This window comes from Neovison vison, chromosome 13 (genome assembly GCF_020171115.1).
Source record: "Neovison vison isolate M4711 chromosome 13, ASM_NN_V1, whole genome shotgun sequence".
Classification (NCBI taxonomy): Eukaryota; Metazoa; Chordata; class Mammalia; order Carnivora; family Mustelidae; genus Neogale; species Neogale vison.
In genome coordinates, this window is record NC_058103.1 from 48,723,858 (window position 1) to 48,740,508 (window position 16,651).

Consider the following 16,651-nt stretch of genomic DNA (forward strand, 5'->3'; position numbering starts at 1 on the left):
GCCCATCCTCTGATCTTCTTGAGAGGATTTCCTGAACATCTGGTCTGTGACAACAGTGGCCCCAAGGCCCCTCCCAGAGCCTAGAAGTGACTTGTTTTGGTCACCTTAACACAACTACTCCAGAGTTTCCCCCCTGGTTTACTTATTAGTTCTGGCTGAGGACCATACCACCGTAGTATAATGTTTGATTCATAAAAACAGTAAGTCCTGCTTGGGTTAGGGGTTCTAAAAATAAATGTGCTCTCTATATAGTCATTTCACTCATTGCCCAATGTATTTTTTAAATGCTCCCAGAAGAGGCAATGGACACTGGGGAGGGTATGTGCTATGGTGAGTGCTGTGAATTGGTGAGTGCTGTGTGCTGTGGTGAGGGCATGTGCTATGGTGAGTGCTGTAAGACTGATGATTCATGGACCTGTATCCCTGAAACAAATAAAACATTACATGTTAATTTTTTTAAAAAAGGTATTAAAAAAAAGAAGAAGAAGGGGTGCCTTTTTCTTATTCACATGAAGGATCTTCTGGGGCTGTTGGTTGCCCTGGTTGTCTAAGCCGAGCATCAGGGAAGAGGTTCCAGGAGCAGCGGGAGCACATTTAGACGCTGTGGTAGAGAACAGGACAGAAAGACAGAGCCAGTGGATGCAGCTAGCTACCAGAGAGAAGCAACGTGAGGAAAGAACCAAGATGCCTATGTGAGGTTTCTTCTTCTTTTTTTTTTTTTTAAGATTTTATTTATTTATTTCACAGACAGAGATCACAAGTTGGCAGAGAGGCAGGCAGAGAGAGAGGAGGAAGCAGGCTCCCTGCTGAGCAGAGAGCCCAATGCGGGGCTCGATCCCAGGACCCTGGGACCATGACCCGAGCCGAAGGCACAGGCTTTAACCCACTGAGCCACCCAGGCACCCCCCCCCATGTGAGGTTTTTAATCATTATACACTTCTGTCACACGGTGTGCGAGGTAAACCTCTTCCCTATCAGCAGTAAAATCTTCATCACCTGCAAAAAAATGCTTCCTGGGGATTATGGAGAAACCATGTGCCCGTGCGTGAAAAATGAATTCTGGGGGCGCCTGATAAAAATAAAATAAAAATAAAAAGAGCAACACCTCTTTTGCTGTATATGAACTAACTTTCCATCAACCAAAAGCTCCTTGTGGAAGTGGAGCTCAAGTTAACAGGCAGGTTTCCCACGGCATTACAGGTGGTGGAGGTAGGCGTCATAAAGACTTTGGGAAACCCCCCATGAGTCTTCACGGTCCCTTCCTGTAGAAGGAGATGCTCACCTTGCCCATACCTCACAGTCCCTAGAACCCAGCAGTGTGCTGAGCCCGTGTCCTTCACATTCCATGATGCTCTGTGAGTTAGAGGAATGGATGTGTCACTCCTGAAGCCTGTCTTACTTTTTTTTTCTTTTTTTGAGCTGAATTCCGTGGCTACACTAAAAAATGTGTTTGTGTTGCTTCTTTATTTTTATTAGGGTACCAGAACATCTTGTGAAGAGCATAACTTGGCAGACATTACAAGCTGTAAATTTTTGCCATAAACACGATGTAAGTCTCATGATCATCCTTGAAAAATCCGAAGGCTGCCCTTAAGCCGAGGTAGAGCCTTTGCACAAAGTTTATATCCTACATTTGCCGATGTGCTTTTTCACCCAAGTGTTCTGAAGCCTGGTCCGGGGTCCGTAGAGGCTAAAAATGCCAACCTAGCCATTCTTTCTTCTTCAGGTTACAGAAAAGATGTGTTTTTGTGATGTTAAGAAAGTAGTTGTAGATTTATGTGGATGAGGTACGACTCACATTTAAAGTGGAACCCCATTCGCTTGGAGTCTGCATTGGCCTGGCACCCCAACAGTGCTCTCAAGTTGGGGAGCGGAGGGAACCCCAAGGGGCTCATGCCTGTGGAGTCACAATAGGCGGGGTCCCAGGCACCATGCCCAAACTCCAAATGTTGGTGTCTGTGTTGGTGAGATACGGGTGCCCAGTCTGGAGCACAGAGGCCCCTACCATGAACACTCTGATGCTCCTGGCCAGAGGCAGGCTGCAGGGGGGAGCTCAGTGGGCTGCTGCCCAGGAGGTGAGACACCACAGGTGCTGGGAAGGCGGCTGCTCCTTCCAGAATGACAGTACCCACTCCCTGCCCACAGAGGCCAAACACCCATACTAGACCTTCATTTTGGTCACTGGGGCGACTTGCTGCACTATGTCATCTCATCTATTATCTGGGTCAGTTTACCTGGTGGGAGCTGAAGCCCCTGCCGTGTTCTGTTCTAAGTGATGTTTTCCTGAAGCTGCCTTCCTGGTAGTAGAAAATATGAAAACAGCCAGCCCTTCTTCCTTTGGAGTCTCCACCTAGCTGAAGGCTACAATCCTCTTCAAAATCCAGGGATCCCAGGGAGTGTGGACAACTTATCTTGCTGTTTATAGCAAGTGAGGGTTAGCACTTTCCTGAAAGCAGGTTATAGGACAGAGGAGCAAGAGAGGAAAGGCCCCAGTGAGGAAAATCGGAGACACTGAAGACAAATACAGCACATACCTGAAGTTCCCCAGAGAGTTCCCGAAGCTCTGGTCGGGTGTAAAAACTTGTGAAGAATTCTCAGAACAGAGTAGGAACACATTCTTACCTACAAGTTCCTCTGACCATCTGTCATCATGATATTCATGGGTGTACCGTTTATAGGAATATGCAAAGCCAAGGGTAGAGGAATGGTGATCTTGGGGCCATTAATTGCTGAGAACCAGACAGATAGTGATAGAATAATTCAGAAATAGTCTCTCCCCCAAATTTTCCAGAATAATAAAAACCCATGGGGAAACACTGACACTGATCTCTCGCCCTGAAAGTCCTTTGGAGGAAGAACCAGGCCAGGCCCAAGAAGAACTTCTATCCTCTCTCCAAAGTGTAGAAAGTCCAGAATACCCCAGGGTTTCAGCTGCAAGCCAAAGAGGGTCTCTCAGAATGCAAGGGGATCCAACATTCTTCTCCAGATAGGAATCGGCTTGGAAGAAGCAAGGATTATTAGGAACCCCGAACGGGATTTTGACCCAAATGTTGTTTTTATGTAATCTTTAATTAGGTTGTTGATTTGTGCTCTGCCAAGAGAATTGTTATTTAATAAGAAAATCATGTGAAGACTCATAAACTCTTCTAACATTAGCCTGTTAAACAGTGTCAGCTGTGGTTTGGAAACCACAGGTGATTTGAGTCTAAATTATGGAGTGGGGGCCACATCCCGTGGGGGTGGATAGAGCTCTAAGAACTCTTGTGTGTGGGACAGAGCTGACATCTAGCGACTTTCCCCAGAGGCTAAGTGCTGCCTCCCCTTGTTTATCTTGTCAGGACGAATGTCAAGAGCTGGAAGGGAGGTCCCTTGGCAGGCTCCTGATTCCCGCCCTTCTCTTCCCTCGCTTATCTCAGCAGACCCAGGGCTTGTCCTGTTTACCAGGCGGACTGTGTTCTGTTCTCAGTTAAACAACTGAACTGTGAATTCTGCTTATGCATCAACTCGCAGCTCCAACAGCCCTGATGCAGGCCTCACCCAGAGCTTTTTCATGTTTTCCCTTTGCTCTAGGCTTCCCAGCTTATGTATAGAGCACCCAGTTAAACTTGAATTTCAGATAAAGAGTCGTAACTTTTTGGTATAAGTATGTCCCAAAGACTTCATGGGGGGGGGGTATACGTATATTAAAAACTATTGTTTATCTGGCTACCCTACGTGTCATTTTTCCTTTCTTCCTTTTTGGTCCTTTTGGGCCCTTTAGGAATTTGGGATAACTCAGGCCATAATGAGTATGGTACTAGATTTATTTTAGGCTGCTCTTTTGCAGCTTTTTATCCAAAAGGCCATTTGGAGGTTTTAATGATTTCACCAGGATTTGCTAAATATTCATGAGTTATATTTATCTCATATATTGTAGTTGCTCCTTGATAATCTGTTTTTGTTTTGATTTTTTATGACTAGTGCATACATAGAGATGTGAAGCCAGAAAATATCCTTATCACAAAACATTCAGTGATTAAGCTCTGTGACTTTGGATTTGCTCGACTTTTGAGTGAGTATCAATGTTTCCTTAAGTGATTGTAAAAGACAGAAAAATTCTTTATACGAGAAAGGCTCTAGATGCTGTGGAAAGCTGATTTTTATATATTTTGGGCTTGAGCTTGCCCTAAGTTACAATTCCGTAATTACTGAAAACATGTAGATACACTTATAGTGTTTTAAAAATGTATGCTATATGTAAATTATACCACAGTAAAGAGGTTATTAAAAAAGTATGTTGTTCTCCTAGTCGCTACCTTTTTTTTTTTTTTTTTTGCTAAAATAGTACTTCTGAGAAGCAAGATGTACTATTTTAGAAGAGTGGTTTTCAACTTTGACTACAGATTAGAATCATCTGGGGGAACTGTAAGCTATAACTATAAAACTCTACTGATACCTTTTCAGTCTCTTCTAGAAAAGAGTTATTCTTCTGGTCCCATTGGACTGAGATGGGACCCAAGAATTAGTGATTTAACAAATACTAAATGTCAACTGATTTGAACATGCAACCAGTATTGAGAACCATTGATTTAGAAAAGCCACAAGATGGGGCATGAACTTGATTTTTTAGGTCTTCCCTCTCCCAGTTTGAATTCCAGTCTTTCATTGTTGTGTCTGTTTTCCATGTGCCATCACTGGCCAGCTGGGCCAAGTGACTACTACACAGACTACGTGGCCACCAGATGGTACCGTGCCCCTGAACTCTTGGTGGGGGACACACAGTATGGGCCCCCAGTAGATGTTTGGGCAATTGGCTGTGTCTTTGCGGAGCTGCTGTCAGGGATGCCTCTGTGGCCTGGAAAATCAGATGTGGATCAGCTATATCTGATCAGGAAGACCTTGGGTAAGTGGTGTTTTTGTCATGTTTTGTGGGAAACTGAATAGTTTTACCTCCATCAGTACAGGACAGAGCCAAGTTCCCAGTCTCACTCAATGCCTTGTACAGTTACAATGGAGGGATCCTCTAGAACTTTTGTTTAAATAATTCTGTTAATGGCCCACATTTGAGGACTCCTGGCTGCCTCAGTCTCTAGAACATGTGACTTTTGATCTCGGGGTCATGAGTTTGAGCCCTAGTTGGGCATAGACATTACTTAAAAAAAAAAGGGGGGGGGTTCACCTTTGTTTTGATAAAAAGAGTTAACGATTGTGAGTACATACTAATTGTCCAAAAAGATGCAAGGTTCTCTCTTCCATATAGTTTGAATGAAGTTCAACTCTGAATAAGGACCATAGCAACAATATAAAAGCTTACATTTCTATTAGGGCTTAGCAGTTTACAGAATGCAACTGTGTTCTATTTCATTTGTTACGATATGATATTTCACTCTTTGGAGATCCCTGACTCTAGCCTGCCAGGCTAGATTGGATCATTCAGATGCTGTAGAAGATTCTAAACCTGCTATGGGTGAGGAAGAAGGGCTGGATCTTCTGGTGTCACTCTTGTACTCTTTCTCTCTACTCTTGGGGTATGATGGAGGAGGGAGGGGAGGCGGGGAGAAGAGAGCCACCTGGGTGGCTCAGTTGGTTAAGAGTCTTCCTTTGGGTCAGGTCATGATCCTGAGGTCCCTGGATTGAGCCCCACATTGGGCTCTCCGCTCTCCACTGAGGAGTCTGCTTTTCCCTCTGACCTTCCCATCCCCCTTCTTTTCTCCCTCCCCTGCCCCTCCCCTTGCCCTTCCTCCCTGACCCCTGCACTTCCCCCTTCCTTGCACCCCTTCTCTTGCTCTCCCTCTCTCACCTTCTCAGCTGTCTCTCTCAAATAAGAAAAAAAAAAAAAAAAAACAACTAAAAAAAAGTCAGGGAGTTTAGCTACTGCTCCCCAGCTTAAAGCAAACTTCCTCCTCTAAACTTTTGTAGCACCTGCCCTCACCCTGTCTCCTCTTGTGCTTTTCTCTTCCCAAAGATACAGTCAGCCTCCTGAGGGTGAGGTCATGTCTTAGATTTCACTCTGTCCTCCACCAATGTCTGTACACAGCAGGCACAAAGTACTCGCTGGCACGTTTTTTGAGTGACCTGTAAGGCGCCTTGGAGGGCTTCCAGATTCAATCTGCATTCCTTTGCTGTTTCTCGCACTGATTTTAGGTCACCCTCTTCACATCCCCTGCTTCCAGTGCTCTGATGGAAGACAGTTACTAAGGTACATGCAGTGTACTCATGATGAAGCTCCCTGAGATCTGGGGCAAAAGGCAGGAGAGAGTATATTTTGGCCACTTGTACAAAATGGGGCAAGACAGCAGCTTTTGGATTTGACTGCAAGGTGGTTAAGTTTCAAAACAAATCAGGAAAATTAGGAACTCCAGTCCAGTAACAGCATTTCTGGGGCCCTGGTTGGGAGGCTTTTGTTGTCCACCCTGCTTTGGCAAGGGGCCTGGGTGTGCCCCAGGGGTGCCCTGCTGCATATCTCCTGATAATCTCTGAAAAAATTCCTCTTCACGTGTAATATCCCTAGAATTTTACACAAGGGTGATTTTAACTGATTTGTCTGAAATGTGGGCAGGATGAGCCTCACATAACCCTCTAGAATATAGAAATGTTTATTTTGTTTCATTGATTCATATTTTAAGAGCTTTCTTTTTCTTTCTTTTTTTTTTTTTTTTAAGATTTTATTTATTTATTTGACAGACAGAGATCACAAGCAGGCAGAGAGACAGACAGAGAGAGGAAGGGAAGCAAGCTGCCTGCTGAGCAGAGAGCCCGATGCTGGGCTTGATCCCAGGACCCTGGGATCCTGACCTGAGCCGAAGGCAGAGGCTTTAACCCACTGAGCCACCCAGGTGCCCCTTGTAAGAGCTTTCTAAGCAGTAGATAATATGCGACTTCCAAGTAATTACTATTTGATGAAAGAAGAAAAGGTGGTTCCCATTTGGAAATACATTCCTTCTAGCTAGAAGATCTTCCATGATTTCTTCCTTCCCTTCCTCCCTTCCTTCCATCCTTCCCTCCCTTTTCTTTCCTTCTCTCCTTTCATCCCTCTTCCTTCTTTCCTCTCTTTCTCCTTCCCTCCCTTCTTTCCTCAAATATTTGTTAACAGGCACTATTCTAAGTGCTAAACCAATACACTTTTATATTGACCCATCATAATTCAATGAATATGATTTTGTTTTGTACTTGTTGCACTTTAGCTGTTTTTTTTTTTTTTAAAAAGGCATTATTTTGTTTATGTGTGTGTATGTGCTTCTGAGCTGTTTGGATTCCCTCAGTACATTGTGAGTCCTTGAGGGGTAATGGTCTCATAGCGTTCAGTATCCACGAATGCCTCCTCTACACCTGACAGAGGGCTTCGTCCCCTCAGGTCCCAGGATATGCTGGGGAGGGCTGCCTCAGTGCCTCCTTCCGACTGGAAGAGCAGACTACAGCCTTCACTGCAGAGACACAGTATAATGGAGAGAAACCGTATTTGCTAACTTGCTAACCAGTCTCTTTTACCCGCCTCTTTCTTCTTGTCCAAAGGAGATCTCATTCCTAGGCACCAACAAGTATTTAGCACAAATCAGTACTTCAGTGGGGTGAAAATTCCAGACCCTGAAGATATGGTGAGTGACCTGATTTGGAAAGCCCTGGCAAGTCAGGGCAAAGATTACCAGGGGTGTGAATGGTGAATGATTCTCTTTCCATGGGGAGTTGCAGGCTAACTGGATGTTAGTAGTTACTCAACTGCCTGGGGGGCCCATTCTGCACTGGAAAGTGAGTCTCAACGTGAAAAAGAGAAGTGGGGCAAATTCGCAAGCAGACCCTAGCCTTCAGTGAGAATTTAGAAGTTGCTGAGAGCAGAGGCTAGCCAGCATGTTGGACAGGAATGCAGAGCTGCCTGTCCTAACCTCGCCTATTCAGTCATCATTTTCAGCAGCTGAAGCTATAGGTAGCTCACACAATGAGTTGTCCAGGAAAATCCATCATTGCCCAAGTCCCCTACTCTACCATACTCTTACTGCCCAGAACATGGCGGTGATGAACTTACTTGGCCATCCTCATTCTGGTATCTGTCCTCTATGGCCAAGGTAGAGAAAATACTCATTTTTTAAAACTAAAAAATTTGTGCATACTCTTAACCTGCTTTCAAGAATTTATTGCAGTGCAACCATGAGACGGGGCATAAATATGTGGCATTCTTTTTTCTTTTTTTAAGATGCTATTTATTTATTTGAGAAATCACAAGGAGGCAGAGAGGCAGGCAGAGAGAGAGAGAGAGAGAGAGAGAGGAGGAAGCAGGCTCTGGGCTGAGCAGAGAACCCCGAAGCAGGGCTCGATTCCAGCACTATGGGATCATGACCTCAGCCGAAGGCAGAGGTTTTAACCTACTGAGCCACTCAGGTGCCCCAATTTGTGGCATTCTTTAATAGAAATTATTTCCTTTAGTGTTCCATCAGTAGGGGATTCATTAAATAAGTTATGGTATATTCTTATAATAAAAATATCACAGAGCTAGTAAAAATAGATTTATATGTATTCACCTGAAAATATAAAACCCACGGTGTATTGCTAAATGAAAAAAAAAGGTTATAAGACAGTATATATAATTTGACAAAACTTTAACAAATGTTTAATAAATACACAATTCATGTATACATGTATTTACATATATAAATATAAAATAACATGACAACTTCTGTAAAATCATGCAAAGATTTTTACATCCATGAAATAAATGGTTAGCAAGGACATATACCAAAATATTAACAGTGGGTATCTCTTCATGGTGGTGTGATTTCTTTCTCTCTTTACATTTTTAAATATTTTTCGAATGTCCTCTGATGAGCCTATATTATAATCAAAAAATATTTCAGGGCGCCTGGGTGGCTCGGTGGGTTAGGCCGCTGCCTTCAGCTCAGGTCATGATCTCGGGGTCCTGGGATCGAGTCCCGCATCGGGCTCTCTGCTCAGCAGGGAGCCTGCTTCCCTCTCTCTCTGTCTACTTGTGATCTCTCTCTGTCAAATAAATAAATAAAAAATCTTAAAAAAAAAATATTTCAGAGCACAGTTAAGGTTTGGGAAATCATGATTTTCTACTGTCTGAGGAAGGCATTTTCAAAGTGAAACCAAGGCTCTGATTGCTCAGTCTCCAGATGGAAGTTCTGTCAAGTTCCATTCGAGCCCAGCCTCTTGGCTTGTCCCACAGTTGGAGGCTTTCACCATCCCCATTGCATCCTGCCCCTGCATCCCTAGGAACAGGAAAAGTGGGTCATGCTGGGAGCATGCTGGGACGGAGAGGCAGGAATGACACCTGGCATATGGGAGGTGACCCAATTGGCTCCCTCGTGACCTGGACATTCCCAGTTCCACATTAAATGTCACTTAGTGATTTCCTGCTTGCTTGTCTACCAGTGAAGACTCAGAAACAACACAGGCTTTATAAATGTAAAAAGGTTCCCAAAGTTTCCCAGAGGCTGTCCTGCAGGGGATTTCCTGTTGACAGAAACACAGGAAGACACAAGGCGGGGGCTGCCTGCCTGGCTGGAACATCTGTGCCCCAGCCCTTCTGCCGGGTCAGTCTCCCTGCCCGAGGGAGGCCTTCGGGCTTCTGGCGCTTGGGAAATCAGCAAAGCCGAAGCCAGCAGGATGGGCCCTCCTATCTCGGCGACCCGGCCAGCCTCATCCCAGGCCTTGCTGCTGAGACAGCAGAGCTCAGTGTCTGCAATGCCCTGTCAGTCCTCAGCAGTGCTTAGATTTAAAATGCAGAAACAACAAGAGAGGGTTGTGGGGTTTTTTTGTTTTTTTAAAAGATTTCTTATTTATTTATTTATTTGTCAGAGAAAGATGCAGTGAGAGACGGAACACAACCAGGGGGAGTGAGAAAGAGAGAAGGAGGCTCCCCGCCTATCAGGGAACCCGATGCAGACCGATCCCAGGACCCTAAGATCATGACCTGAGCCGAAGGCAGATGCTTAACCCACTGAGCCACCCAGGCGCCCCAACAAGAGAAATAATGAAGCTAAGGGGGGCAAGGGAGACTCCTTTTAAGGTTCTAATACAAATCTGCTGTAAGAATTTTTTTTTCCCCAGTGATCTTCAGGAAACTCCGAAACTGAGGCTCTTATCTTTACCCTTATCAGTGATTAGTAAGTGCACACTGGGAGTTCGGTAGTTTGGGGGCTGATTCGCCGTCCAAAAGAACTCTGGGCACAGCACCCAGAGTTGTATTTCGTTAGATGAGCCTGGCCAGTCACTCCAGCCTCGGGCTCACAACTGTCATTTTTTATCCTTGCCCTGCGCTCCAGCAGCCCTCCTTAATTAGCCTCTGTTCTGTGGTGTCTCTCTGTGACTGGCCAGTCTGTCCGCCTGACATTCGACATTCCTCCTGCTTTATAGTGCTTGTTATTCCCGATTGTCTCCAGCATGTGACTGAAGCAAAATAGCCTTATATGGCCAAAGGGAGATTGATGAATGCCTGCCCCGGAGACTCTTTAAACAGTAAGATGAATAGGGAAACAGCAGGCTCTTGTGGGAGGAGAAAACAGTGTTTATTCCAGAAAGACCTAGAGGCATCTGTTCACCTAGGTAGGGGAAAACAAAAATCTATTTTGAAGCTTCCTTTATGTAACTGTCAATAAATGCAAAAACCGGGACCTCTTTTAAATGCCAATATAAATGCCAAAAATTGTTCTGAGGAAAGGCAAGTTACAGAAATTGAGGCCGCAGAAAAGAAACAACACAAGTGCTTCACAAGTGGGTTTTTTTTTCTCTCATTAATTAATGTTCCCTCATAAGGTGCTACCTGCGTCAGGGCTTTGGGAAGTGAAGGGAGTGGTGAGGAGGAAAATTTGGAAAAGAAGTTTGGAGGTGGAGAGAGAAGGAGCTTGTGAAACTGGCAGCAGGAGGTTGTTTCAACTGGGAGGTGGGTGAGCAGAGGGTGGAGAAGGGGAGGAAGGTGCCCGGAAGTTGCTTCATTCACTCAGGAGACATTGATCTGAGGTCACCTTATCTTTCAATACCCTCTGTAAATAACCCCCCCTTTTCTTTTCTTCTTTTTAAAACAGGAATCACTTGAATTAAAATTTCCAAACATCTCTTTTCCTGCCCTGGGACTCTTAAAGGTAAAATCATGGCGACCAGGAAGCACGCAGTAGCTGGTGTTGGGGGGTGGGAGTGGTGTCTGAATGATTTCTGTCACTCCATGAATGGAAAAGCATTCCTTTGAGAGTTCTCCTTTTCCTTTGAGAAGTATAAATACTTTCAATTTTTATTCACATTCAGTTACAATGAAAACATCTGTAGGTGTTTCTCACTTTAAAGAAACCCAACGTTTTGTACTTGAAGTCTAGTTTACAGAAAATAGACACTTCAGATGGATAGTACTTGTTTTACAAAAAGATCCTTTTCTTCAAAAAATGTTGGGCCATAGGATCCATTTATTTATTTATTTGCGGAGGGGTGGCGGGGGCGGGGGGTGCTGGCGCAGGCAGAAAGCAAGGTTTATTGAGCGATAGCCAAGTGATAGTACAAAGCTCCCAAGGAGAAAGGGGACCCCAGGGGGTTGTCCCGTAGGATCCATTTATATAGCCAATCCCTAGTATACATTTTTTGTTTTGTTTTGGTGCAAAAAATGTGGTTTTATTAAAGCATGGGTGTAGAACCCATGGACACAAAGAGCTGTCAGTCCCCACCCCTGCCCAGTATACTTGAAGTAGGTTTTGATTTTAAAACTTTGATTTTTCAGACCTATATAACCCTTATGTAAAATCAGGTACCAAGTAAAACATTTGCAAGTTACAATCCATTTCAAAGTGTTTAATACATTTACTGACGCATTTATAATATAATAAAAAAATTGAGACAGTTCCTTGGGGTATATAATTGTGAGATTTAATCTGTCCAAGTATGAGCCTTCTGGCCTACTTAATGCAAATAGTTAAGAATGATGTAATACAAAGGCATGTATATTATGCCTCTCCTTCCATGCGTGCATATGTGTGCTGTAATGCATAGAGTATTTCTGGAAGAATATACCAGAGAAAAAGGAGAAGCTGAATCTGGAAGGGGGAACGGAAGAACTAGAGTGCTGAGGAGACTTGGCTATATTCCGTATGAATTTTAATTTTTACCACATGTAGGTCTTATTTTTTAAATAAAAACCTGTATTTTTACAAAGTATACACAAGGGACCAGACTAGTTAAGTGGATTATTCCAGTTGGATACTGAGGCGAACTCAAAAATCATGTCCTACTCCCTCAGGGCAGAGTGCCAATTGCCTCCACAACAGAACAAGGTGAAGACAATGATTTTTTGGTTACTATTTCTAGAAACTATTTATTTACTTATTTTGTGGTTATCCATTTAGAAGTAATTGTGGAAGGAACTCACATCACAATTGGTGTGGGGTTTTTTTTCCCCCCTAATTTCCCCCCTTCCTGTTCCCAGCCCATGGGTTGACCTCTCAAGAACAAAAAAATAATAATAAGTTAACACAGTTTTAAAGAAGTAAGACCGGGGACTTTTTCTGTTCTTGTAGGGCTGCCTCCACATGAATCCTGCCGAGAGATGGACATGTGAACAGCTGTTGCAGCATCCCTATTTTGACAGCATCAGAGAAATGGGCACTTTAGCCAAAGAGCTTGACGGGCCACTAAGGAAGACCCTGAGACAGAGCCGAAAGCACCTGCCTGGGGTAAACACGGGGCGCTCTTTCACGGAAGCATCTGGGTTGCACTTTCAAAAGATCTCAGGTCTGCCACCTGGTGCAGAGAATCTGTAGCTTGACTGGAGGTGGCAAGTGTGGCTTGCTGTCCCACACCCTCATTACAGCACCAGGAGAAGGGACCCACTGTCTCTCAGCCAGGGCACCAGACACGTCTGAGTCCGAGGGCCCCTTCTCCCTACATCCTGCAGGTGTCCTTGTCCCACAGTTTCTTCCCTGCTGCCACAAAGCGGCCCCCCGGGGCCGGGGCTGGGGGATGATGGGTGGGTGTTGTGCATGAGTCCCCCGGAGCCTGCTTTTTGTGCTCTGGAGAATGAAATCCAGTTTATCCCAGGCAGCTCTCTGTCATCATCTTTACTTTCGGTATTGACTGACATTCCAGAATGATCAAAAAATGGAACGAGTTTCCCCTTGAATCCTTTAATATTAAGAGTTGGCTAGGGTAGATTTGGTGATTTTGTGCTCTCAGTGATATCAATGGAACAGCTTATTTTATCAGAGAAAACATCCCAGCTGCACACAGGGAGCCCGTGAAGAACATGATTGGATGAAGTTAGGCAAAGTAGCCTTATGTTAAGCATCTTGTTATAAGCCAAAAGCTCTAGTAATTTAGAATGGACTGTAGCTGGAACCATAACTAAGCTGAGCTGGCTACTCCCAGTCCCTTCTGGATCTGCTTAGGGAGCCCTTAATCTATAAATTATTATGTCCTAGTCTTTCCCTTGGCAGCCTTTGCTGCCCAGTGTGCTGAGTGGCATCTGGGTGGTGTATGTGAGGTTTGGAGGAGAGAAGAGGATGGACAGTCCCTTAGGAGCAGGTACAGCATAAACTGCAGGGTCCTGAGATAGACCAGAGTTACAAAATTAAGAAAGCTTTATTTTATTCTGTCATGTATGACCCAGGTAACAAAACAGGCTGGAATACATGACCCCAGAGTTACCACTTAGTTTGTTGTTCCTTTGTGTCCAAAGCAAAGGATCTTGATAGGAATATTTCTACTTGAATTAATAGGGGAACCCACTAATTGATGTATTGCATTTAGGTCTTGAAGGATTCAACTGTTTGAAGTATTAAAAAGTAACCACTTTGCAGATACCTAAGGCCATGTAGTACAAAATACATATTTTTTTGTATTTTCTCCTTTCGTTTGATATTGACAACAAATTCAAACATTTACTGGGAGCATGATGGGAGCCATTTTGTCTTTTTAACAAAGGGGTAAGGGGGCAAATCACTTAAGTGCTCCAGATGTCAGCTTTCTTTGCTGTTAAGACAAGCATTGGCTTAAATGATCCCTGAGGTCCCAGCAAGCTCTTATCTCCTGTAAATCTATTTTTTCCAATAATGTTAAGTCAATTGTTCTTTTTCATATTCTCTAAATTTTCTTGAATGCGCGTATTTTGCTTTTTAATATAAAGTAAATCTTTAAAAGAAAAAGGGAACACATTTAAGTATTTTTGTTCTCCCTTAGGTCCTGGATTCTGTGCAGAGAAAGTATTTCTGTGCTGAAAAATTGACTGACTTACCTCTTTTGTGATATGTACTCAACCATGAAAAGAATGCACGGCATTGAACCTCACCCTGTGTTTCGTATTTGCAGTTGCAGACCCTTCCTCAGCTGACCAGCAGCAGCTTCCTTCCAGCTTTGGATAATAAGAAGTACTACTGGAATAGGAAGAAAATGAACTACCAATTTCCAAACATTTAAGGAGCTTGGAGCTAGATGATGAAAAAGGAGTTAGTCAATGATTTGGAGAAACGTATACATTTGTTTGAAAACAATTACCATGTCGAAAGGAGAAAGGACACCAGGAGAAAACATAAGTCACAAACCGGGGGAGGCCACCTGGCAGAAGAGAAAGGGAACTTCCAGAGGCAGCCTTCCAGACTTCACGATGGTGACCAGAACGGAAATACTTGTTTGGATTTTCACTTGCATTTTTGTTGTATCTAAGTAGCTGAGCTAATGGACAGAAATATAAACTGTACCTACTATCCCTATCTCTGGCAAAATTAGAAATGTAGGAAGGATTTATGCTTTTATTGTACCATACGCAACAAGTGAGAAGTGGATTACAAAATACCCAGATGTATTTCTTGCAGAGATTTGCCTTGAGTCCTATACCCTGCCTTTTCAGACTGTCTCAACATCATATTTAAGAAGTTTTAGTTCCTGAAATCAAAATGCTTATAATTCTATTTCCTGCTTGCTCTATATCTAGATTTTCATATTTTTAAAACATTTTTAGACTATTTAAGAGCCGTTCAAAATAATTAAAATCATGGATTATCGTAGCAGCATTATTTGCTTGCATATTTAATGATGTTTATAGATATTTGTTACATATACTTTTGTCATTACCTTTAGTAAAGGCTGCACCTTAGTCATTTTTGCAGGCAGGATGGGTTTTTATAACCCCTCCCCAGGTGACCCAGTTCCTTTACGAACTGGTGTGAAGCCTGGCAGCTGACTAAGGCTTGAATCAAGGGGTAGAACAAGACCTACAGGCTTCACGGGAAGTGAGCCTGTCAGCCTGAAAGTAATTAGTTCTTCATGCTCTCCAGCTCCGCCTCAGGCTTGGAGACAGATTTACAGGCAGGACTATCTATAATGATCTGGGCTCTGCAAGAAGTTGCTTGTTGAGTTCTTCTTTGGACCATGAAAGACTTTAGGTTGTACACTGATATTGTCCTGGAAATAACCTTTGATAATGTATGTGTGTGTATATATATATATATAAATACATACACATACGTGTGTGTGTGTTTATATATATATATATATATATATATATATACTGTGCTAAGAATTGGCAACAACTGATAAGAACGTAGTCCAAAACGATTCTGAGTATTCTTAGCTTTGTATCATGATACTTAACATGATGACATGTTATTAGCTTTGACTTGGCCTGCACCTCCTATTCCAAAAGATTTTTCATCCTCGTCCCCTGAACACAAGGGCAGGATGAAGCTCACGTCTGTTTCTTGTAGCTCCCTGCCAGTTTTTTTTTTTTTTTTAAAGATTTTATTTATTTATTTGACAGAGAGAGAGATCACAAGTAGGCAGAGAAGCAGACAGAGAGAGGGGAGGAAGCAGGCTCCCTGCAGAGCAGAGAGCCCGATGCGGGGCTAGATCCCAGGACCCTGAGACCATGACCTGAGCCGAAGGCAGAGGCTTTAACCCACTGAGCCACCCAGGCGCCCCAACTCCCTGCCAGTTTTGATTGGTGTGCTGCTGCTGCTGTTTCCTCAGTGGTTCCCAGCCATGGTCTTTGAAAATGTATTATACTGTCTCTTCAAAACCTTTCTCCTCTTCTCTTATTAGTTTACTGCTCTAGTAACTTCCTTCATGACAGCATTTGTCTTTATTCACTTACTGCTAAGTAACTCACCAAATTCAGGCATCTGTTCAGTAATTTTGGCTACTTCAGCCAATTTAATAATATCCTAAGACTCCTTGATGTGTGTAGCTTCTTGCAAAGAGCTGACCCTGGGTTAAATACCAGTCGCAGCAGTATCTAATTCTTCTTATTTGGCTTTGATTCAAATGACAAGGAAGGACATCCTACTTCTGTTTACATTTTCTGTTTTCCTTTTTAACCCAAAACAATGCATTTGACGAGGCAGATGACTGTAACTGCCTAATTCATTTCATAGTTTTATAGAAAACCATTCAGAACATAAAAGTAGTTCTGGACTAAATTGCGGTGAATCAGTTGCCTCACCACACAATAATCAAATCCGAGATGGAAGCATTCATTTTTTCTAATGAGTTCTATTAAATATGTACCAATGCTTAATTTAACCACATCTGTAATTCTTCGTTCAGCACGGAATCACCACTGTTTCACATGATACTGTTCTATAGCTTAGTCTTTTTTTTTTTTTAATTTACTGTGTTCTGATTTTATAATTGACAGTGAAAATTTTATTTATAAATAGTATATCATTTATGGCATGTGCTATTTACATAA

At 43.2% G+C, this 16,651-nt stretch overlaps 1 protein-coding gene across 2 annotated transcripts in view; it reads left to right on the top strand.

Moving 5' to 3' along the window:
• CDKL1 (cyclin dependent kinase like 1) overlaps positions 1-14,969 on the top strand; it is a 57,144-nt gene extending 42,175 nt beyond the window's left edge. For both annotated transcript variants that reach the window (XM_044231536.1, XM_044231535.1), the window contains exons 4-10: positions 1,477-1,549; positions 3,961-4,051; positions 4,682-4,882; positions 7,492-7,574; positions 11,016-11,072; positions 12,489-12,644; positions 14,275-14,969. In XM_044231536.1, the coding sequence (XP_044087471.1) occupies positions 1,477-1,549; positions 3,961-4,051; positions 4,682-4,882; positions 7,492-7,574; positions 11,016-11,072; positions 12,489-12,644; positions 14,275-14,382 (769 nt within the window). In that variant the 3' untranslated portion in view covers positions 14,383-14,969. The remainder of the gene's footprint in view (positions 1-1,476; positions 1,550-3,960; positions 4,052-4,681; positions 4,883-7,491; positions 7,575-11,015; positions 11,073-12,488; positions 12,645-14,274) is intronic.
• The last annotated feature ends 1,682 nt before the right edge of the window (positions 14,970-16,651 follow it).